Consider the following 26,137-nt stretch of genomic DNA (forward strand, 5'->3'; position numbering starts at 1 on the left):
GACAGTCGAAGAAAATAATTATAAACAATTAAAGCTTAGTGTTTTAAACATTTTTGATAAAATATTCAAAAAAGTAAACTTTAAAAAATCCGCTTGCATGGAAATAGCGGACAGGAATTAAATTCATGCATTCATATTTTTTTATAAACGGAATAAACATTTTAAAAACAAGTTTACATATCTTGGCGTATCTGCATTTATTTCTCATTTTTCGGTGATACAGAAAATATATGGTGTTTTGATCCTATCCTAACAGTTAAAGGGAAAAAAGTTACGTGTGTGTGTGATGGTGAGTGAATGATGAATTTTGATGACTGATAAGAAAATAATTTTCTTTTTAATATCGGGATCGAAGTGCTTTTTTGCGAGGGGATGCCCCGTTTTGCGCGCGGTGTCCTTCTGGGATTCTCTCTCTCTCTCTCTCTCTCTATTTCTTTTAATGTTTAAATGTTACAAGTGCTTTATATATATATCATAAATTGAGTTAGATTATTTTAGTATGATTTATATAAAAAGAATAATTCGTATGGATTTAAACAAGTATTATTTTTCTTACTGAATATATTATAAACCCATTAAACCGTTCCTAGATTTTGTCTAGACTTACATCCTCCTTTACGATATTACTAGATCTGCTCTAAAATAGTATGAAAATAGTAATAACATATGAAATCTCTTAGAAATAGTCACATACTAGTCGCCGGGGAAAAAATATTTTCTGAAGTTTATAATTCTCAAAACGATTGAGTTATTTATATAGCGTTATTTTAAGAATTTTTGGAAATTGAATTAGTCGCAGTCGAGTCACTACGTTTTCAGTGAGTAACGTCAAAGTTATTTAGGCGCGCCTTACTAAAATGCCTATAAAATACTGAAAAAGTGAGATATTTATTAAAATTTATGTATATTTGCATTCAGAAAGAGTTCGGTTATCAAAATTTACCAAAAAGTAGATTTATGAAAATTTGACCTTAAGGGCCCTTTTCTCGTGACGGCAGTCAATTTAATTCTCAAGCAAAAATATTGATCATTAACAATTACAAATATTGAGTTGTTAAAGATATTTGTTTCAATATCGTCTCGCAATTAATGTGACTATTATGTATATCAGAACCGTCTGCTTTGACGTTGTTTGGCTTTTAGTTTACTTTTCTACACTGTGCTATTTATAGTAAGGCAGTCGATCATGATCCCTACAGCCAGGACGATGCTTGCAGTAAAAGCCCAGCAAATAAAAACTCATAGAATTTAGATACTTTCGTTTTCCTTGATAATTTATTGATAAGACATATCATTCTAATTTTAGATTTGGACATGGATCCTAGTACCAGTGCCCAAAATGTCACCCGTTGTGACCTTTGTGAAACAGCTGTAGTACAAATGTACTGTGATTTATGTGAAGTCAATCTGTGTGTTCGTTGTGTAGTAAAGCATATTTCTGATGACTATGACAAACATAAAGTGGTCCCTTTCGAACAAAGAAAATCAACCTTGATTTATTTCAAGTGCACAACACACGAAACAAAAAGATGTAAATTTCAATGCAAAGAATGTAACACCCCTATGTGTTCTTTGTGTACTATATCTGATGCACATAAGGGGCATAACATTGCAACTCTTTTGGATATCTTTAACTCAAAGAGAGAAGTCATAGGGAAAGATACTGAAGAGTTAAAAAACATAATATTTCCAACCTATGAAGAAATTGCCACTGATATAAAAACCCAGATTGTTAATCGGGATGGAGAATATGGAAAACTTTCAACAGCAGTAACAGAACATGGAGAAGAATGGCACAAGGAAATTGACAACATTGTAAAGAAAATAAAAACAGAAATTGATGAGATAAAAATCAAACATTTGAGAATTCTGAGGAGACTTTTAGATGAAATTAAAGAGTTAGAATATGAAATTGAGAATAATTTGCTTCAGTTAAATAGAATATCTGGATCAATTGAAGTGTTTATGACTATTGAATACATTTCTACAATCAAAGAATTACGCAAACTTCCTCCTAAAGTGGAGATATCACTGCCTGTGTTTAGTCCAAAGTCAAAAGATACAGAACATCTTCATAAATTATTTGGATCTTTAACACACTTATCCACCAAAACAGAAGAAAATGGTTACATACTGAAGAAACAAGAAACACCAACAAGAGAACAGCTGAAAGAACCAGAACTAATCACTACTATCGATACTGGATATGATAACCTCCGCAGTGTTGTCTGTCTAAATGAAGAAGAAATATGGACAAGAGCAAGTGATGTTAGTGATATAAAATGCTTCAACATTCAAGGCTCACTTATCCAGACAATCAAAACAAAATCAGGGGAGTTTCCAAATGATATAGCAGTAACTGGTGATGGGGATCTAGTGTACAGTGACTGGAAGACGAATACCATTTATACAGTGAAGAATGAACAGACAGAGTAGGTGATCAGACTACAGGGCTGGATACCTGGTAATCTCTGTGTCACCTTCTTTAGTGATCTCCTGGTTTCTATGTACAGTGAAGATAAAAAACAATCCAAAGTTGTCCGTTACTTAGACTTCACAGAAAAACAAACAATTCAATATGATGAGGAGGGTAAACCTCTGTATTCAGGAAATAACAAAATTAAATACATCAGTGAGAACAGAAACCTGGATATCTGTATGGCCGACTGTGGAGCTGGTGCTCTAGTGGTGGTCAGTCAGACTGGTAAACTCCGATTTAGATACACTGGTCATCCTTCTACTACAAAGAACAAACCATTTAAACTCCGAGGCATCACAACAGACAGCCAGAGTCAGATCCTTGCAGCTGACGGTGATAACCACTGTATCCACATCTTAGGCCAGGACGGACAGTTTCTCCATTATATAGATAACTGTAATTTGAAGGAGCCCTTTGGTTTATGTGTAGACAGAAATGACAACTTATTTGTAGCCGAGTACAGTGGAAGTGTGAAAAAAATTAAATATCTCATGTAAATTTATATCAGTTGGTAAAGTCGCATGTCAATGTTTTATTATCTTATAAAGTTTGATCATCAAGTAAACTAAAAACATAGTTTTTTGGTCATTTTTGTTTTTACTTTTCTGATTTTTTTAGAAAGAGAAAGAGGGATGGCGATTAAGATTAATATATTTTTTAATATCTCTCTTTAAAAACACATGCATATGTAAATTGTTTTCCTATATCTAATGACATAGCCCAAACAAAAATAAACTTCAATTAACAATAGTGTACTATTGTTAACTATAATGAATCAAAGTGTCACAATGATCACTATAGTAAATCAAAGTTTTCAAAAAGATCACTAAAGTGACATAGTTATCACTATGGTAAATCAATGTTCTCAAAGTTATCACTAAAGTGAATAAAAGTTTTACCAAAGTTAATCATTGTTTTCTCAGTGATCACTATGGTTAATCAAAGTTTTCATAGTAATCACTTTAGTAAATCAAAGTGTCAAAGTTATCACTATAGTAAATCAACGTTTTCATATTGTCAAAGATATCACTATAGTTAACTATAGATTTTTTGTTAGGGAATGCTTCTATTTACTTGGGAGACGTCTTGGACCCAGACAAGACACAAACACATATTGGCTATTTAAGGAATGAATTAAATAGCAACCCACGTTATACTGTATAATCTGGGTTGGAGAAGTTACGCCTTATAAACCGCGAAGCTGATGTCCTTTCCGTATCCCAAGACCTATGTTCCTGAATTTGTTCCAAAAAAACTTGCATGATTGTTATTCATTGACCACTCCTGATAGGGAGTCGTCACCTGATCGTGCGCCTCATACTCCATACCCCATTCCTGTGAAAGTTCTTGTTCCTGTAGTTAACCCCCAAGATGAGCCTTTGGAACCTGTTCCTCTAGACCTACGCCTACCTTCTTCTGTCCGGAAATGGACCTGCTTTGAGGAATCTGTACACTGTAGGACCTTTCCAACCTGTTAATCGATTGTTTCTTTACCACATCAAATTCTTTCTTGTACTTTCTCGGTGCCCAGAATCATTATTTAGTTGGAGAAGTTCCCCAATTTCTCGCCAAGATTACAGTGAATGCATCTACACAGGCGGACACTTCACCTTCAGAGAAAATCTATACCAAACTGTTATGATTTTAGCCATTTTTAGGTCGTTGAACAGTTGATAAGTATGTAGTACATGTATTATAATTGTGAAAATTTTCATGTGATGGTAATTTACGTTTAACATTATATAAGATATACTAAGTAGTGTTAAAGTATAATTATTCTACTACATATCAATGTTCTTATGCCCGTTTTACATGTAATGCAGTTTCAGAAAATAAGTTATGTACATAGGTTGAAAACTTTTTAAACTTATTCATTTCTCTGATTCAAGTACATGCACTAGTATTATGTAATTGTTTTTGTTAATATTCAGGGCAAATCTTCAAATTACTGTTTTCCTTCAAAAACCAATATAATTATTGTACTTTTAATGAATAACATGCTCATGTGAAAAATTGGTCTCTTATAATATAAACACTGTCTCCTATTGTATCTAAATTACTCTTTGCAGATTCTGATTAACTGATTATGGGGGACATGGGTAATACTTTCACTCTCATTATCAAAAAATGTGTTACCTAAATCAGTGACATTTAATTCAGAATCTATATTTTTATCAAAGGACAATTCTCAAAAAGGCTTATCTGTGGTCCTCGGTTACTCGTCAAATTTCGAACATTAATCAAAAGCCTTAATGTCTTTACTATTTGAGTCGTCATCTGAAAATCACAGGAAGAAACAAGACCTTTCAGTTAAAACTGAAAGGCGGCTTTCAGTAACTTTTTAGTGGCCATTCAGCCACTGAATGGCACATACATTTCAGTTACCTCTCAGTTGCCTTTCAGTCACATTTCAGATACCTTTTAGTCACCATTCAGCGGACACATTTCCGTCAATTTTCAGTGGCCTTTCCATCAACTTTCAGTGACCTTTCCATCAACTTTCAGTGACCTTTCCGTCGTCTCTCAGTGACCTTTCCGTCAACTTTCAGTGACCTTTCTGTCGTCTTTCAGTGACCATTCCGTCGACTTTCAGTGAGTTTTCTGTCGTCATTCAGTGACCTTTCCGCCACCTTTCAGTGATATTTAAGTCTCAATTTAGCAATTTTTTAACTAGCGTATTATTTTATAATCAGATATTTTTCCTTAACAAGAAAGCAATATTTTGAATAAAGATTAATTATTCAATCTTGATTGTGTGTTTTTTTTTACTTATCGTGATCAAATTCGGGTACCTTAAAATATGTCTAAGTAATTATTATAATTTTATAAAATATGTGAGACTTGTTCAAAATGATTTTTAATTTTCTAGTTACATTTAGAAAACAAAAATGCGTCAAGTGATAAAAAATGATGATCCGAAAACCGATTCAAAATTTAAATAAATGCATAACATTCTATAGTGCTTATACGTGTATTTTTTCATGGAAATATATAGTTTTGATTGATGAGACAGAATTTATATTATTTAAACCATTTCTGGAAGATGGCAAGTATTACTGACCAATTTCGTTTCTTAATTATGTCATTGTCAAAACTGCAGGATATCTAGTTTTTGAAAGACATTATTTTAAATTCATTTTTAATTACAAGAATAAATAAATCGTTTATACATGCCTGTTGTAGAAAAAAAATATATAGGAGATTTTAGCTTTCTAAATGATATTGCTTTAATAAAATCATTCTACTAAGTTTCTAGATAGAGAATTTACAACGATCTTAAATCTTTGACACAGGAACAGGTGCTCGTCTCTGATAATTGTCATCATCCCGATAGGAGATGTGTAATTAATTAGTCTGTCCCCAAAAACCGCGCAACTAACATAGAATATACAAAAGATATACAAGATATATACACATCGCAGCTCCTCGATACAACAGGTGAACTGATTGTTCCATCGATTTCTATAAATTAATTGATTTTAAATCCTCATTTCTGAACAAGAAGTCGTAGCGTAATTGATAAGGTCGCGGACACCTGAGCAGGAGACCAGGGTTCGATTCTGGGCATGGGAGGATTTTTTTTTCTTGTATTAATTTTTTTCCTATTTTTTTTATTCGGAATTAGATGCGTTTAATGCTATTATACCAGGAAAAAGTGAAATAAAATTTTTAGGTAAAAAAATAAGCCGATTATTCAATAAAAAGATTCAACTGAATGATCACGGAAAGGTCACTGAAATGTATGTGCCATTCAGTCGACTGAATGGTAACTGAATGATCACGGAAAAGTCACGGGAAAGGGTCTTTTCAGTGACCTTTCAGTGACCATTCAGTGGCCATTCAGCCACCATTCAGTCGACTGAATGGTGGATTTTCATCCTGTGAATGTCAAATAATAGATATATGCAGCATATGAAGCTGAATGCTGAAGTTGGGGTTCTGTGATGAAAGAAATCACTGACAGGTACACACTTTAAAGCTTTTGTAAACACCGAGTACAGGTTTGTTCAGAGTCGAGTTTGATATATAAAGTGTATATTATATGTGTAAAGGCTGAGTTAAAATATCTTTGTTGAACAACCAAGTTGCGGATAAGAGATGGGTACCCCAAAGCATAATGACAGACGGACGGACGTACAGACAGACGGATGGGTATATAGCTAGACGGACAGCCCGATCACTTTATAACCTACCACTTTTCAAGTGGGAAATAGAATAATTGAATAATATCATTTTTGTAAAACTGTATTATGGATACAGTCCATTGGTGACTACTCGTGTTATCAGTTTAAAAGTAACCCAAAGAACAAATATCGCTGATATAAATACTAGTAACAAACAAAACTGATATAAAAATAATTTTATCTCTTTTTAATTCTTCAAGTTCTTTTAGTGAAATATTAGATTTTCTAGGCTATTGTTCTCATTCAATTATCAAATTTTATCTTTCAAATACATATTGCTTAAGTGGTTAGATTTACCTGTACTAAAGAATGTTGGTCAGATTTGGGGGCCCTCTAGAGAATTTGGCCTTCAGCCATTTAGTGAGATGACTTAGACTTTGATCTTGGTGGTTTGTTTGTATGTAGTCAGGGTCAGGTAAAGAAATCACCAGTTTCCAAAACACTTGGCTGCACTTGGCACTTTCTACAAAATGAATTCTTACTACATAATATTTATTAACTAATTTAAGCAAGTGGACTGGCATCCTTTTCTTGTCTGTTCTGTTAAACAATGAAAATATCAGATTTTTTCAGGTGATGCATATATGTAGAAAACAATTTTGTTGTTGTTGAGTTTTTAAATTTATGTCAACAAGTTTTGAGTATTTTACTGCAACAAAATATAACACCTTAACCTGCATGCGACCAATAGCTATTACAATGAACACAGAGATCAGCATTTTATTTTGAATACTGTGAAATAAAACTGGTTATAACAGACATCTTTTCAAAAGTAGTGGATTCTTGGTTCTGGATCCATCCTCTCTAAAAACCTTTCAATTATTTTTGCAAAATTTGCTTTTAAGACTTCTCCAGATATTGAACTGCCTCACAGAATAAGAATTTGAATAACAAGGCAACTAATATTTAAGAAAATGAAACATAAAACTATTTTTGTGCTTTTGAAATTCGTTGCTTTTTTCAGACATTGGCTGTTCTTGTCAAGTGCATCTTATTGTAAATTTGTTTTGAGGGTTTAAAGCAATGAGATCAAGTTTCACTATCTGTTTGAAGTTCAGGCAAACGTTGATAACTTCAATTTTTGATTTTTTTAAATAATTGTTTAGATATTCTTACACGCTGTTGTTTTCACTCATTTAAAAGAAAATGGGTGACCATTGTGTACTAATTTTTTTTTCTGTCAAGTGTTTCTTTAAAGCATTGTAAACCACCCCCTATGATGCCTATCAATTTTGCTATGTGTCTAAAAATCGATCAAATATATCAGTGATCATTTGCTGAATTTTCACAAACATAACATTGGTTGTTGTAAGTATTTGTCACCAAGGACGGTACCCATTTGATGCCCAATATATCATTTTTGCTCATTGAAATCCACCTGCTCATGTGTCTATAAAACAAACATTAGTTGCTGTAAATTTCTCATGTTTCAGAGAATATTTTTTTGGGGTTCTTAACGAGTTTTACGTTAGCTTTCATGAAGCGTTTATATTCACTCTTGTTTATTAAGGTCTTTCGTTTCCAACGAAAGACCTTCTACTGATTCTGTCGGTAAAGATTATTATTAAGGTCTTCCGTTTCTAACGGAAGACCTTCTACTGATTCTGATACAGTGCCTAAACAATGCTGCCTAGCTGTTATACATCATGTTAAAATAAGTGCAAAAACATGAAGTTAGTATGCAAACTATGATAGGTAATTCTCCTTGCAGTTCAACAAAATTGAAAAACTTTTGCATAAAATTGCTAACTTAAAGCTTACACCATAGAGTATACATGATTTGAGTATTTAGCAATGCCTTTGATTGCAAATAATTGAAAGTGATAACTTATACTCAAAAACTATACTTGGAAACCGCAAGCGCTTTATGCATAATTGTAATGCACTTATAAAGTAAACATGATACTGGCCTTCGTCCTCAATTGCATGGGAAGGCAAACTCTCTAATGCACGCGGTGAAGCAGCACAGGTGTACGCCGGCTGGACCTAAAACGCCCAAGTCGTTGAGGTTCAGGGTCTCCCGCTGTGGCCCCAGCTGTGAAATAGCGATGCTTGCAGCAGATTCTTGCAGGATGTTCGTTATCTATCACAACTTTTTGCTGATCGAACTCTGTGTCCACTGATCATGCTGATCGATATAGAGATAGTAATCATTAAAGGTATCCGTTTGTTTCGTTCAATCAGTAACAAATAGCCTACTCTGAAATCCTTTCAAAACTCAGACTGTAGGAAAAAGTTCCACGTTTGATGTCTCTGTAAAATCGCTCCATGTAATATGTTCTTCTCATGAATATCTGTTCATAATTAAAGTTCATATCGGCAGAATAACATAGAATGTACACCAAGTGTATCATATAGTAATCAGGTAATATCTTTGATAACCCGCGCACATGCACTGGTCACCGCATCAGTAAACAATAAACCAGAAAATCCACACGCACTTGTAAACGACACTTTACAACATGAAAAATACTTTGTTCCTTTCAATTCTTTTGGAATTTCATCTCGACAGAAAACCTTGAGGCACGTTCAGCTAAGTTAAACAATCACAGACGTTGTAACAAATCTTCAAAATAGACGTGCCTGATGTTGGCGTGGTCAGCATGCGGGTTATCACAATACAACTGAATGACTCGCTGAGCTGACCACGTGACCTTACACGTATCATATGTAATCCATCAACCAAGGCGTGGATCTAAGAATTTTCACAATCTACCAAAATTAAACCTACCGGAAACCTCCAACTAAGTTATCGCATTCAATACATAAATACAATTATTATTCTAAAAATTGTTGTTTCTTTTTTTTTCTTCTACTTCCTAGACCGAAACTTTGAGGCCTCATATCTCACTCATTTCTCAACGGATTTCGCTCAAATTTTCAGAGATTTTAGACGTTTATAAACTATCAGAATGCTGACTAAAATTTCAAAAAGTCACTTCCGGTTTTGAGTTATTTCCCTTTCAACGAAAATTTATAGGCTTTCGTTTCCAGACAAAGGCTCAGAGACGGCTAAAGCTGGAGCAGAAATTCTACTGATTTTATATAATAGAAGGATTGAAGTTGTGCACATCGATTTTTGTTTTTTTATTTCTCTAGGGGTCAAAAATTAGAACGCTTAAAAGCACCAAAAATTACTCATATTTTGCTTTTTATCTTCTAAACTAAAAATATTTTGTTAAAATATATAGAACATAATTTGTGCAGAATTAGATCTTTTAAATGATATGTCGAAAAAAGGGCTGTCCCCTAAATTAAGGGATTTAGAGGGGCCAAAAGTTTTTTTCCAGATATCTCAAAAAGTATTGAGAATTTGTAATACATTAAAGAAGCAAAGTTGTTGAAAATGTCAAGCTTAATCTGACGAAGTCGTCAAAATACGTCCAGCGTCGTCACTTTCGGCCAAACAGGAAGTAGTAGGAAAACGCGTATTTTTGCCGTTTTTGACAAGTTTTTGGGTAACATATGTCTCTGGGAGCTTAAAATTAATTTTCTGTGCGTCGTCGTCATTTCCGGTCAAACCGAAAGTAGCAAAAAAATGGCTTATTTTTGCATCAATTAACATAGCTTTAGAAGATTCAAAGCATTTTTGGGCGTTATTTCTCATTTTTGTTAAAAATGGAAGCTACTTCCGGTCAAACAGGACGGAAGACCTACTCGATGCTTTGCAACGAGCTTTGCTCTAGTTCTTTTTTCTTCTACTTCCCAGACCGCAACTTTGAGGCCTCATATCTCACTCATTTCTCAACGGATTTCGCTCAAATTTTCAGAGGTTATAGACGTTTATAAACTCTATCAGAATGCTGATAAAATTTCAAAAAGTCACTTTCGGTTTTGAGTTATTTCCCTTTAAACGAAAATTTATAGGCTTTCTTTCCAGACAAAGGCTCAGAGACGGCTAAAGCTGGAGCAGAAATTTTACTGATTTTAGATTGAAGTTGTGCACCTCGGTTTTTGTTTTTCGATTTCTCTATTCAAAATGGCGCTATATAGGGGTCAAAAATTAGAACGCTTAAAAGAACCAAAAATTACTCATATTTTGCTTTTTATCTTCTAAACTAAAAATATTTTGTTAAAATATATAGAACATAGTTTGTGCAGAATTAGAAGATCTTTCAAATGATATGTCAGAAAAAGGGCTGACTCCTAAATTAAGGGATTTAGAGGGGTCAAAAATTTTTTCAGATATCTCAAAAAGTATTGAGAATTTGTTATACATCAAAGAAGCAAAGTTGTTGAAAACGTCAAGCTTAATCTAATGGAGTCGTCAAAATACGTCCAGCGTCGTCACTTCCGGCCAAACCGGAAGTAGTCGGAAAACGTGTATTTTTGCCGTTTTTGACAAGTTTTTGGGTAACATATGTCTCTGGGAGCTTAAAAATTAATTTTCCGTGCGTCGTCGTCACTTCCGGTCAAACCGGAAGTAGCAAAACATGGCTTATTTTTGCATTAATTAACATAGCTTTAGAGGATTCAAAGCATTTTTGGGCGTTATTTCTCATTTTTGTTAAAAATGAAAGCTGATTCCGGTCAAACAGGACGGAAGACCTACTCGTTGCTTTGCAACGAGCTTTGCTCTAGTTGATTCTTTACCATTTTTTTTAATGCCGTGTCTCGAATAGCCCTTGTTTTGAAACTATGTAATGAAAAGTGGTCAAATAAACTGTAATGAATTCATTAAAGATTGATTCATGAGAGAAAGTCAAGCTTAATGTCATATGATTTCTAAATTGTATGTCACAGAGCTCAGGACATTATTTATTGAACAACCCTCGTACAATCAATCAATCAATCCTTCGGAATCCCGTTGGTAAGGTACACAGCTGACCGAGTTATATAATTTAATAAATATCACTGAAAATTTTCAATCTGGAAATCTATAACAACTGACAAGTGGATAATGGATGCACATTACTCCGTTAATGTAAATAAAAACTTTCGCAAATTCCTACGTATACGCTTTGTATGTGAGCGACAGTGCTAAGAATTCAAGGCATTACCCATGGGATAAACAAGTAGTCCAAGGGTCTTCACCAAACTTTTGAAACCTGCGTTTTCAGAAACATGGATTTTTAAGTTTTTATGAACCTCATTTTTATTTCAGTAGTCGTATAATTATAACATACATGTATAAGTATATTGACAAACAATGGAATTTTTAAAAAAAATAATACATTAGTTTGAAAGGGTAATGTCAATTTTTAAATATTTTATTTTATTAAAAAAAAACAAAACCATCACATACATGTTACACACATTGCATTGATTTAATTAGTTGAATAATTACATTCTTTCTATCTGTTATTTAATTAAGGACAGATGATACATACAAAAAAGTATTGAATGGATTGGTATTCATTTTTTGACACCCTTAATTGCAAATGCTGCAAATAAAAAATTTCTAGAATATAAAGAAATTGTAAACCTTATGTGATGTTTAAATTTCTACCCTTCTGAAACCATCCTTATTATTCTATACAGATATTTTTCACTTCAAATTCCATTTTTTTGCACTTTTGAATAAAAAAAAAACCAAAAACTACGCTGTGTCCATCACGAAAGAAAATATTTTATTTATCTTTATAAAGAGTATTTGTTCACAATTTGTTTTTGTTTTCAAATATCGACACCCCTACTAATGTAATTGTGATTTAGATTCAAGACACGTGGTTTAGGTTTACCTATTCAAAGATTATAGGATAGAACCGGTTTTATAAATACAATTGGCAGTTAACAGGAAATTGCTATAGTTCTATTTCTTTTGAAATCATGTCCAAATGTGTTTCAAGACGTTTCTGAAAGACTTTTATGATTTTCATCAGAAAAGGGTGGCTAAAGGGGGAGGAGGTTAAAATAACAATATATCATCATAATTTACGGCGAAAACTAGAGCTCACAAGCGACCGATACGCTGGTAAAAAAAATGTCTAATATCATCTACACTGACAAACCTTTGTTTGACGTATATGGCTATTGTTATCTATGCGCACAGAGGATCTTACCAATGGACTTTTACGAGGAATGCTGACTTTTACAGTTGATGCTTACTTTTACACTAGTGGTATGTACAGTAGCTCCTTTACGATATAAATATTTAGCTCAACATTTAATTAAACGGAAATAACGGTTTATTTCAATGCACATATAAGTTGTCCTTGAAGAAAACGACAACGACCCTACCCTCAACTCCGGTCTTCACATGTTTGTGCCCCTAACACCATACCTATGACCACAAGAAAGGTTTTCTTATGCATTATCAATTCTGTACTTCCGTACATGATACAAGTTTAAATGTCCAAGTAAACGTCAACTGTAAAAGTCAGTGCTTCTCGTAAAAGTCCACTAGCAACTGACCAATCGTTGAATGAAAAGCAACGTTTACGCCAAATATATGTTTTCATTTTACTTCGAACACGAGGTTCAGGTCAATCTATGATTATGTCAGTGGAGTGCAATATAAAAAATGTTCTTATGAACAAAATACAAAGATAAGAATCTATGAAAGATGTCACGGGTGTTTTTAATTTGTTGTTAACTAAAGAAATATGTTTAATAAAATGTAGCTTGTGTCAAGTTGAGAACACCAGCGCTTCAAGGGTAAGGATAGCGAGCAGCATCTCCGACAAAACTTTTACATAATTATACTCGTGATCGTGTTTTGGCCAGGGAATCTACCTGACAATTGTATTCACCGATAGTACAACATAGGAAATAATACAGACGCAATGTGCTTTGCAGTATGACTTTGAGAACCTAGACTTCCATTGTTTATCTAAAAAATGAATTGTTTGTCATTATGAGCATGAAAATAAAAGAATTATGAAAATGGATGGGAAAAATGCTCTTTGTGCTTATCCGATCGCCATAAGATTTCCCTTTCTTTCAAGCGTAAAATTCCTGTAGTATTCTTAGTAACCCATAATGCAATTCTCGTTCAGGTGATTTGTCAGTTAAAGTCAAGTTGGTGCCTCATTTGCTAATCTGACGCCAAAAAATATAGTTCCAGTTCCTATGAAAATATTGATCCCAAAAGAAGTTTTTAATTCATGACTGCAGGAAATTGTTTTATAGAGAAAACTTAAGTTTGAATGAATTCAAGAGAGATCGATTGAAATTTATTTCTACAGAAATTATAGAGTAGTGAAAACTTAAACGTAGCATAACTTTTTCTGTTTATCGTGTCTCCACGTGCTAGTCACTTCCTAGCCACAATTCCGTGAACCATTTACCCTATATCGCTGTAGTCTCGCTAACTCTCGCCAGAGCCACTGCCACAGCTACTCTGAACGGATCGGGTTTTATAATTTGCAGAGCACCGAAAAATAAAAGGTTCCTAACACATTAGCAGGAGTGATTGAAACGAGTCGTCACCCGCGTGGCGCAGTGGTTAGAGCGTCTGTTCTAGAGTCGCCAATTAAGGAGTTGATCTCTACGTCGCGGGTTCGAATCCCACCGTGGAACGTAGAGACTTATCCTTCGGATGAGACCGTATAAACCGAGGTCCTGTGTCTTGGTAGGTGCTGGAACGATAAAGATCCCTCCCAGATCAATTGCCCTGAGTGCCGATTATAGGACAACAAAATTTAATTTTGCAGCTCTCCAACGGCAAGTAGTGGTGTCTCCATATGAGTGAAAAATTCTCGAGATGGACGTTAAACATTATACAATCAGTCAATCTAAACAACTTACAAGCCTACTTTCATTATTTTGACTCTGCAAAAATCGCCGCTAGGGTCCCAGCGATTAATTTTACATTGTTGTTTATTTATAGCCCAGAGAAGCAGCAACAGTTTGTGGCTATAAAAAGCCATCATAAAAACTTAAATCGTTCAAATTTTTCAAAAGAGTATACTTTAATATAGATTTTAAAAGATATTCCTTTTTCTTTGTATAAAATATTTTTATTAATGAAAAGTTAAAGTGAAGAGCAGGTTTTTAAAATTTTGATTTTCACCTAGTTCATACATTTTTGAAATTATCAACATCCTAGAATGTGTCATTTTTTATAATCCATTATCTGGGTTAGTTTGTTTCTGTGTTTCTGATTATAGTGAAACAAGAGAGATAACAGTGAATGACACCAGACCAGGAAGTATAACCTATATTGTATGTTTACCTGACAAATACCTGGTGATAACAATGTCCACCATGTCTGCTTTTTCATTTTGCAGAAAGAAAACATTGAATTAATCTGTAAAAAGGTATTGTTTTCTTTGTTTTTAATGATCCATATAAATGACCTTGCAAATAATTTACATCTTCATATAATAACAAAAGTCGACTCTTTTAAAAATCATAGTTTCATAAGGAAATTCTTAAAATAATTCCGGTCATAATGAAATTTTCGGTTGGGTGAACATTTACAAAATAGCGACTATGGTATTTGAACTATGGAGTGCATTATGCACTAAAAATGTTGCTTAGTACTATAAACTTCTTTTTATACCCGGGATGCGATGTTGTCAAACATCACTAAGGGTTTTTTAACTTCAAAACATTAAATTAATTCAGTTACCAATCTCTGAAAAGTGCATTTTATACAATAAAGGGTGGATAGAGAATTTAAAGCGGGGTGAGGCAAGCTGACAAGGCTAAGGTCGTGGGGGATTTCCCTAGGGACTGGAACCACTGAAAGCTTTGAAATACTACAGAAAATTATTAGGCCAAAAATTAAATTCTTATGAGAGGATATTTTACTTAGAGGCGCATGTACAGGACATTTACTCAAAGATTAAGCAAAAAAAATGATATTCATCTTCAAACCTTATTCATTAAAAAAATTAAAATATTCTATGACTTCTTTCATTTTCTAATTAATACCAGTTTCAATCCCCGCAAAGGGAACTCATTTAGGACAAATTCTTCTTTTAAAATTAATTTTAAAGTGAATATGTAAAGTCAAATTTTGATTTGACAAATTTTCTTCACATGCACTACATACTGTATACACGTTTATTTTCGCCCCGTGTTATTTTCGCCCTTTTGCCCCGTTTTAAATTCGCCCATTCATAGTTCTGGCCTCTTGGGGGATCCGGGTTAGAATAGGTCCTCAGTACCCCCTTGCTTGTCGTTAAAGGCGACTAAATGGGGCGGTCCTTCGGATGAGACCGTATAAACCGAGGCCCCGTGTCACAGCAGGTGTGGCACGATAAAGATCCCTCCCTGCTCAAAGGCCGTAAGTGCGAGTATAAGCCTAAATTTGCAGCCCTTCACCGGCAATGGTGACGTCTCCATATCAGTGAAATATTCTGGAGAGGGACGTTAAACAGTATAAAATCAATCAATCATAGTTCTGTTTAAGAAATTATGCTACGTAATTTGAATTCGCTCAGTTTTAATTTCGCCCAATTAAGAATAGGGCGAAAAAGGCGAAAGTAAGTGGGGGGGGGGGGGGGGGGGGGGCAAAATTTCTCTGTATACAGTATTATACAAGATGAAGAAGTACTTATCATACAGTCTTCCCCTCTTCAAGATATACATGTAAGATTTATTGCGTTGTGTTAACAAAGTCTTAATTAGTCAAAAATTTCCAGGCTCATAAGAAATATTTCATTTTGGGGGCGAAACCAAACATTTTGGGTAGTCATTAACAAGCAACGTTTTCTCAGGGACGTTTTGTAGCATCAGTGTCCGAGAAGAAAAAATTAACTAATCCGAAAAATAAGATTGACAAGCAAAATAAGTTCTAACTTCTTCCAGTACTAAATTTTATTCATAATCTACTACATTACTCGTATTTGACTAAATTGCAACACAAATGTGGGAGGGAAGGGAGGGGGGGGGGCACGAGGCGATGTTAAATGAACATTTGTAATAGTCAAGTTTTTTTTTAAGGGGCGGCGCCCTTGCTTTTTGATACTTTGATACTACGTCACTGTTCCTTTACAAGCCAAAAAGGGTCATCAAGTTTTTATTGAAGGGGGTTAGGGCACATATCCATAATTTAGCAGAGCTTTATTTTCTGTATTTAACAAAATTTCTGGTTCAAAATTCTTTCAGGAAAGGGCCCTTTTTAGGTTCAAAGAACCATGGATTTTATATGCCATTCTTAACAATTCATATCTAACATAATTTATTCGACGTTGGTGTATCTCTGAATTTTTGCGGAAAGTGTTCCCAGTATTTCATTTGTCGGAGTAAAGCTTACTTCTTACAAATTTACTCCAGCTTTCAGTATAACATTTGTTCCTTACGCATGTGTTACTCGCAAGTACAGAGTAAGGTACATTTCGAGTATATGCTCGACTTAAAACTTCTTTATCAGAATTGTTTTATAGCCACAAACTATATTGAGTCATACTCCAACTTACTTTCAAGCTAGCGCAAGTAAGCTGGAACGCGAACCAATGTTCATAACGAACATGCCAGATTAATTATATTATTTTCAATTTCAACTTGTCAAGGAGTCAAAACATTCTGTGAAGGATATGGAGACAAGAACAGTATTCAATGTCAAAGTCAATAAAACAATACAATATAGGAGCAAAGCAAACACGGACCTCCAAAACATCAGAGGTGGGATCAGCTGGCATGGAGGAGTGAGCATACCTTGCCGACCAATCACACCCACCATGTGCTCCTTGTCATGATCGGAAAATAACAGGAAAATCCGTCGTCAGTTCACTGCATAAATAATGGACTAACAATTAGTATGAAAAATGTCAGTCAGCATTTGACTCAATGATTAACTGTTTTTACTGACAAGGTCATTGTATAGACCAAGAACTTAAGAAATGATGACTTTAAAGGAGACTGCTGATATTATTGTTTTATCAACTTGTATGTTAATAATCTACCTCGTTTTAAACAGAAATTGTTTAAACGTAGAGCATGCTCTTTCGTTTCGAATCAGCTGAGATATATAAACGCCGTATGCAGGTGGTGATGGTATATTGCTGTATAAGTGAGGGAAGTTGTCGATAGAAAAGTAAGAAGTCATCACGTTTATCATAGAGCGTAGTTGTAAATCACATATACAAAACTACTTGAATTATATCATGTACACCCCTACTAATGTGTTTGGAACCTTTTATTTTTCGGTGTTTTACAAATTATAAAAAGCGATGAGTTCAGAGTAGCTCTTACAGTGGCTCTGGCGAGAGTTAGCGAGAATTCAGCGAGATAGGGTAAATTATTCACGGAAATGTGGCTAGGAAGTGACTTGCACGTGGAGACATGGTAAACAGAAAAGTTATGCTGCGTTTTAGTTTTCACCACCCTATAATATCATTCTGTAGAAATGTACTTCAATCGATCTTTCTTGAATTCATTCAAGTTTAAATTATAAATATTCTCTATGATACAATTTTCTGCAGTCAAGAATTCAAATTTCTTTTTAGACAACTATTTTGCATGGGAACCGGGACTATATTTTTTGGCGTCAGATTAGCAAATGAGGCACCAATGTGACTTTAACTGGCAAATCAGATGAATGAAAATTGCATTGTGGGTTACTATACGAATACTACTAGAATATTCCTTTAGTGTACTATCGGTGAATACAATTGTCAGGTGGATTCTCTGGCCAACACGCGTAATCACGAGTATATGTAAAAACGTTTTGTCCATTTAAATGCATACGAGAAGCTGTTCGTTTCCCCTAGCCTTGAAGTGCTGGTTCTGAACTTGACACCAATTACGTATACATTTTATTAAAAATATTTTTCTCTAGTTAACAAAAAATTAAAAACGCCCGTGATATTTTTCATAGTTTCTTATGTTTGCATTTTGTTCATCATGTTTATAATAACATTTTTTTTTTATTTTGCACTCCATTTACCTGGTCATAGATTGACCTGAACCACGTGTTCGAAGTAACATGTAAACGTGCATTTGGCATCAACGTCTTCAATCAACAATTGGCCAGTTGCTCGTGGTATGATCCTCTGTGCGCAGTAATAGCAATAGCCATATAAGGCAAACAAAGGTTTGTCAGTGTAGATGATATTACACATTTTTTACCAGCTAGTGAGCTGGAATTTTTGCAGTAAACTATGATAAGATTTATTAATTGTTACTTACCCCCCCCCCCTTTATCAACCCATTTCTGTTGAAAATCATGAAAGTCTTTCAGAAAGGTGTGGAAACACATTTTGCACAGGACATGTTTTCAGAAGAAACAGACTATAGCAATTTCCTGTTTACTGCCAATTCTATTTATAAAACCGGTTCTACCATATCACCTTTGAATAGGTACACTTAAACCACGTGTCTTGAATTTAAATCACAATAACATTAGTAGGGGTGATGTAGTGTATTACGTTTTTGACCTTTGGTAATTTGCGCAAATGTAACACTTTATGTAAATGTAAAACTGTAAATGTAATATTTTATGAACCATTTTTAGGTCACCTGAGTCACTCAGGTGGCCTATTGCAATCCGTTTTCGTCCGTCGTCGTGCGTCGTGTGTACTGTGTCGTGTGTTAACATTTGAACATTTTCAACTTCTTCTTTAAAACCACTGCAACAATTTCAACCAAATTTGGTACACAGCATCTATGGGTAAAGGGGAACAAAAATTGTGAATTTCATGGTCCCTGCCCCCTGGAGCCTGAGGGGTGGGGCCAAACCACTAAAATTAATGAAATTCTGAAAAATCTTCTTTACTCCTGGACATCAAGCAGGCAAACTGTTAGCATGAATGTAATGAGCTATTGAGTCCTCTACCAAAAGTGTGAAATTCATGGTCCCAGGGTCAGGGGTTCTAGTTTTAGGGCTGGGCTATATAGATTATATGGTAAAAATGCATTATTTGTTTGAAAATCTTCTTCTCTGCCCCTGGGTATTAAATAAACTACATGTAACTAAGTTCATAGTTATGATGAGCAAGAGTGTCTCTTCCAAAATTGTGAATTTTATGGCCCCAGGGTCAGGGGTTCTGGTGTTTAAGGGCGGGGTTCTACTGATTATACAGTGAAAATGCATTTATTTTTTCAAAACTTTATTCTCTCCTCCTAGGTATTAAATAAACTAACTAAGAACATAGTTATGATGAACAAGAGTGCATATTCCACAACTGTGAATTTTATGGCCCTAGGGTCAGGGGTTCTGATATTAGGGCGGGGCTCTATTGATTATATGGTGAAAAAAAACATTTAACCTTTGAAAATCTTCTTCTCTGATCCTGTGTATTAAATAAACTAACTAAGAAAATAGTTATGATGAGCAAGAGTGCTTCTTAGAAAATTGTGAGTTTCATGGCCCCATGATCAGGGGTTCTGATGTTAGGGCAAGGCTCTATTGATTATATTGTATGCATTAATTCTTTCAAAATCTTCTTCTCTGCTCCTCGGTATTAAATAAATTAACTTAGTATAAAGTTATTATGCCTCAACCAAATTTGTGAATTCCATGGTCCCTGTATCAGGGGTTTTGCCATTTGGTGTAAGGGGGGCTCTTTTGATTATATAGTGAAAATACATTAATTCTTTGACAATCTTTTCCTTTGTTCCTGGGTGTTATGCTCATGATCCAAGTATATTTATTTATGATGAAGAAAGGTGCATCTAGTAGAATGGTTAATTTCATACCCCTGGGTCAGGAAGGGGGGAAGGTTACATAGTCTGAAAATAAATTAATGCTTTGAAATCTGCTCCTTGGTATTAATCAACCATTTATTTTTTTTTAATTCTTTATTTATTTTACACAATCTGTTTCACAATTCATAATACAAAATTTATTTATATTACAGAGATTGGTTTTGAGAGAGAGAGAGAGGGGGGGGGATGAGAGAGAGTTAGCATGTTTTAAAATTACATAAATAAGAGTTTTTTTTTATTTTATAACAATTTATGAAAACATTTGATTCCACAGATTCCAGTTGGTGTCAAACATCTCTCTGTCACCATTCTTACATGCTAAATATTTTTGAGTTTCATAAAAAAGTTTAATATGTGAAGTCGCAAGTCTGACATCTAATTTTTTTTCTAAACATCTCATTGTATGTATATATAATATTTTATCCATAGAGCCAGCAAGTTATGAATATCTTTGTTTTTGACTGGAAATCCCAAAATAAAACTTTGCTTTGTAAATGAAAGTTGCAACCCTGTCCTTTGTTCACAATGTCTTTCAAAACTGTTGAGGAAGGTCTGTACATTGTCACACTCCCATAAAATATGTATTATTGTTTCTTCTTCCATATTACAGAAAGAACATAAGTTATCATCTTCTTTCCTTATTTAACATAGATATGAGTTTGTACCTAGTATTTTGTTTAAAATTCTGTATTGAAACCATTGAAGTTTACTAATTTTTGTAATTTTAAATGGAAGATTAAAAATCCTTTTCCATTCACTTTCCCCTAAATAAAACTAGAAATATGTCCATAGGACATGAATGCCCCGCCGAGGATATACATATTGTATTAGTAAGGCAACATGAAAATTTGTATGTGTATAAAATTTGATCAGTTTGGTTCAGGTAGGGCTTATAGTTACTAGAGAATAAAAATGTAGGTCAGATCCAGCATCCGAAGCAAATCTGGTAGTGTCCATCCCTAGATGCATCATCCATGCAAGTTTGGCTCAGGTAGGAGTTATAGTTACTTGGGACTAAGATATAGGTCAGATCCAGCATCCGAAGCAAGTCTGGTAGTGTCCATCCCTAGATGCATCATCCATGCAAGTTTGTTTGAAGCAGGGCTTATAGTTACTTGGGAATGAAAATATAGGCCAGATCCAGCATCCGGAGCAAGTCTGGTAGTGTCCATCCCTAGATGCAAGATCCATGCAACTTTGGTTCACGTAGGGCTTATAGTTACTAGGGAATAAAAATGTAGGTAAGATCCAGCATCCAAAAAGCAAGTCTGGTGGTGTCCATCTCTAGATGCATCATCCGTGCAAGTTTGGTCCATGTAGGGCTTATAGTTCCTTAGGAATGGACCTGCTCCAAAAACTTTAACCTGGTCACTCATTTGGAAAATGTAGGTCAGATCCAGCATCCGAAGCAAGTCTGGTAGTGTCCATCCCTAGATGCATCATCCGTGCAAGTTTGTATCAACATGTGAAGTTTGATAACACCATCTTGAATGGTATGTTTAAAACTGAGCTAAACACTAATTTAAGAAAAGTGAGGTCAAGGTCAAAAAATGTTGATGCAGTTGCATAGCTCTCATCAATATCTATCAGCATATGAAGTTGATGAAAATATCTTGGATACTTTCTTTGAAACTTAGCATTGAACAGAGCTAAACGCAAAGTGTGACGGAAGGACGGAAGACAGACATGACAAACGCTATATGCCCCGGCTATATTCATGACGGGGCATAAAAATATCATTCCGTCTTGTTTTCTCAGTGTTTTCAATATCATTTACATTAATTATTTCATAAAACTGTTTTGCTTTTTTACACTTTGAAAGAATATGAGTATTGGACAAAATTAATCGGTTAGGTAATTTTGCAATTATATCATTAGTGTCTTTTGCTTTCATCCATGCCTTTACACATGTATTATACCTGCACATTCTAAAAAATTAAGCCTTACATTTGGATATATGCTACAAAATTCCTCAAAACTATAACAGGAACCATTTTCGTCCATAAGATCATTAATAACTCTATTATTCAGGTCATACATATTTTTGTTATAAATGACTTTCCCACCACTGACAATTTTTGGATTATAAAAAAATGGCATGTCTCCTGCAACCTTACATACATTGTAGTGCTTATTATTTAATTCAATCCATGCCTCAAAGACATCATTCCAAAACTTGTTTTTAAGGTTCTTCATGATATTTTTAATATATTTAATGCCGCACGTTAATTTTTGTAAACCTTTATCTGACAGAATAAGCTGTCTCATCCAAAATAAATGTAGTAATGCATTGAAAGCTCTAAGATTTATCATATTTACTCCGCCTTCTTCATATTTATTTTACTAAGACATCTTTCTTCACTCTGTGTTGTGGACCGTTCCATACAAATGAGAAAAATAATTTTTCCAATTCCTTCAAAAGGTTTTCTCAGACTGGTGGATTAGGAATAGCCATTAGTATATGGTTAAGCAGCGGTAAAAGAGTTTTAAAAACAGTTATCTTTCCAATAGGTGTCAAATATCTCTTACTTCACTGACTAATTATATCTTTTATTTGTCTTAATTTTGGTTCATAATTGAGTCTTACAACTTCATTCAAATCAACATCAAAATGAATTCCAAGTAAGGTAAATCTTGCATATCCCCACTTAAGATTATACTCATGACTTAGTATTTCTTGACTAAATCTTTTGGAACCAGTCCAAACTGCATGAGATTTTGAACAGTTGATATATAAACCAGACATTTCGGAAAATTTCTTTAATGTTTTCATCACTTCTGTCAATGATTCTTTGCTACCGTCTAAAAAGATTGAGTACGTGTCTTCTGCTAATTGGGATATTTTATTTTCCATGTTTTTAACAGTGAATCCCTTGATTTTTTTTGTTTTGATTTTTTTCCTGTGCACACAAGATAAAGATATAGGGTGATAGAGGATCCCCTTGTCTACATCCTCTCTGTATATTAAATCTTTGTGAAAAATTACCACTTTGATGAATTGTGGAACTTATATTAGTATAAAACAGTTTCATCCATTTTTGTATTAAGGGGCCAAAATTAAAAAAAAAATGCAAGGAATTCTGGGTAAAATTCCATGGAATAGTGTCAAAAGCTTTCTCGAAGTCAATCAAAAGTAACAAGCCTGTATATTGTATATTTTCTTCTACTGTGTACTGCATTATATCATAAATCAAACGTGTATTTTCTCCTATGTACCTATTTGAAATAAATCCCGTTTGATCACTATTTATCAATTTGACAAGTTTATTTTTTATTCTGTTAGCAATAGTACCTAATGCAATTTTGTATACAGTATCTAGGAGTATTATTGGCCGCCAGTTTTTGAGAAATTGTCTTGACTTATCCCCCTTTGGTAAAAGTGTTATTATACCATGTCTCTGTGTAATAGACATAAGGTTATTCTCATATGCATCATCAACCATTTATGTTGAAATATAATTTATGATAAAATTTCCAAAATTTTGAAATATGTGGCTCCAGGGTCAGTGGTTCCTTTGGGGTAGGGTGCACAACTGGTTACAAAGTGGAAGTGCATTTTTTCTTTTTTTAATCTGATCTACCTCTGGGTATTACGTAAATAGAGTAAGCATGCTAAGTTTATAATTATGATAAGCAATGGTGCCTCTTTCAAAACTGTGAATTTCATGGCCTCTGGTTTAAAACAGAACCAAATTCAGTTGGAAAGTTATTACATGATACTCAGGTGACCTATCAGGCCCTATCAGGCCCGTGGGCCTCTTGTTGTTTAAACAATTTAAATTATAGCATAGAATGTATCCAATAACCATTTTCGTTGATAAGATTATAACCTCTGTTTGTATAATTATTTCATTTATGCACAAAAAGGCTTCAGCACTTTTTATCCATAGTCGCATATAGCTGTAGAAGTTACCATTTGCATCACCTTTATAATGAAAGCATATTAAATGTCTAGAAATAGTAAATGAAATGCAAGACAGCAATTAAAAATAATGTCTGTTTGACCCAGCTCTCTTAACTCAGGGTAAAAATTGGGGTAGGTAAATAAATGGGGAAATCTTTTCTTCAGAAACTGATAAAGGGATGGAGACACTAATCCTCTAATACTATATCGCATAAATTCTACTTTTAAACAAATTCACTGTATCAACGAACATATAAGGTTAAAATCTAATGAACTAGTTCATTGTAGATAATATTTACATTTTGGTTTTAGCTGATCTTTAACAGATTGGGTTCTTTATAATGACAAATCATTCAAATTTTAGATCTGGACATGGATCCCCGCCACAGTGCCCAAGATGTCGCCCGATGTGACCTTTGTGAGGACACTATAGCACAAAACTATTGTGATTACTGTCATGTCAATCTGTGTATTCCGTGCGTAGGAAAACATATTTCTGATGGTTATGACAAACATAAAGTGGTCCCAATTCAAATAAGAAAATCAACCTTGATTTATTCCAAGTGCACAGCACACGAAACAAAGAGATGTAAATTTCAATGTACAAAGTGTAATATATCTGTGTGTTCTTTGTGTAATATATCAGATAAACATAAGGGGCATACCATTACAATTCTTTTAGATATATTTCTTTCAAAGAGAGAACTCATAGAGAAAGATACTGAAGAATTAGAAACTATAATTTCTCCAACCTATGAAGAAATTGCCACTGATTTGGAAGCTCAGTTAGCTAATATTGATGGAGAATATGGAAAACTTACAGAAGCAGTTACAGAACATGGAAAAGAATGGCACAAAGAAATTGATAACATTGTGAAAAAAATGAAAACAGAAATTGAAGAGATAAAAAATAAACATATGAGCATTCTGAAGAAACATTTAGATGAAATTAAACAGATACAGACTCTTATTAAACGAACACTGCTAAAACTAATCAGAATTGATGAATCTAATGAAGTGTCTATGACTATGGAATACAGTTCCAATATCAGAGAATTGAGCACACTTCCTTCCAAAATTAAGGTATCACTACCAACATTCAGTCCAAAGTCAAAAGATTCAGAACATCTTTATAAATTATTTGGATTTTTAACACCATTATGCACCACAACAGAAAAAAATGGTTATACATTGAAAAACTCAGAGCAATCAACTAGAGAACTGCTGGAAGAATCAGAACTTATCACCACGATAAATACTGGGTTTGATAACCTCCGTAGTGTCGCCAATCTCAGTGAAGTAGAAATCTGGACTAGTGGAATGGACAGTGATATAAAATGCTTTATCAATCAAGGCTCACTTTTTATGACAATCAAAACAAAATCAGGGGAATGGCCAGGTGATATAGCAGTGACAGGTGAGGAGGATTTAGTGTACTCTGACTGGAAGACAAAGAGTGTGAATAAAGTGAAAAATGGACAGACGGAGGAGGTGATCAGACTACAGGGCTGGGTACCTCTCAATCTCTGTGACACCTCCTCTAGTGATATCCTGGTTACTATGTACAGTGATGATAAAACACAATCTAAAGTTGTCCGTTACTCAGGCTCCACAGAGAAACAAACAATCCAGTTTGATGAGGAGGGTAAACCTCTGTATTCAGAAAATAGCAAAATAAAGTATATCAGTGAGAACAGAAACCAGGATATCTGTGTTGCTGACGTAGGTGCTTGTGCTGTGGTAGTGGTCAATCAAGCAGGAAAACTCAGATTTAGATACACTGGTCATCGTTCTACTACAAAGATTAATCTGTTTAAGCCCCGCGGTATAACAACAGACAGTCAGAGTCAGATCCTGGTAGCAGACTATCATAACCACAATATCCACATCCTAAACCAGGACGGACAGTTTCTTCGTTGTATAGATAACTGTGATCTGAAGGAGCCATTGGGATTATGTGTGGACAAAAAAGACAACTTGTTTGTAGCTGAGTGGTGTGGAAAGCTTAAGAAAATTAAATATCTTAAATAG

At 34.3% G+C, this 26,137-nt stretch overlaps 1 protein-coding gene across 1 annotated transcript; it reads left to right on the forward strand.

Moving 5' to 3' along the window:
• Positions 1 to 1,525: 1,525 nt before the first annotated feature.
• LOC134251998 (uncharacterized) lies at positions 1,526 to 26,137 on the forward strand. Its single transcript, XM_062734396.1, is given in 3 exon segments — positions 1,526 to 2,941; positions 24,471 to 24,538; positions 24,893 to 26,137. Coding segments are annotated over 3 exon segments (2,691 nt in total). The 5' UTR covers positions 1,526 to 1,563.

Source organism: Saccostrea cucullata, unplaced genomic scaffold (genome assembly GCF_032062105.1).
Source record: "Saccostrea cucullata isolate Sc308-1 unplaced genomic scaffold, CSIRO_AGI_Scuc_v1 ctg1615, whole genome shotgun sequence".
Lineage (NCBI taxonomy): Eukaryota > Metazoa > Mollusca > Bivalvia > Ostreida > Ostreidae > Saccostrea > Saccostrea cuccullata.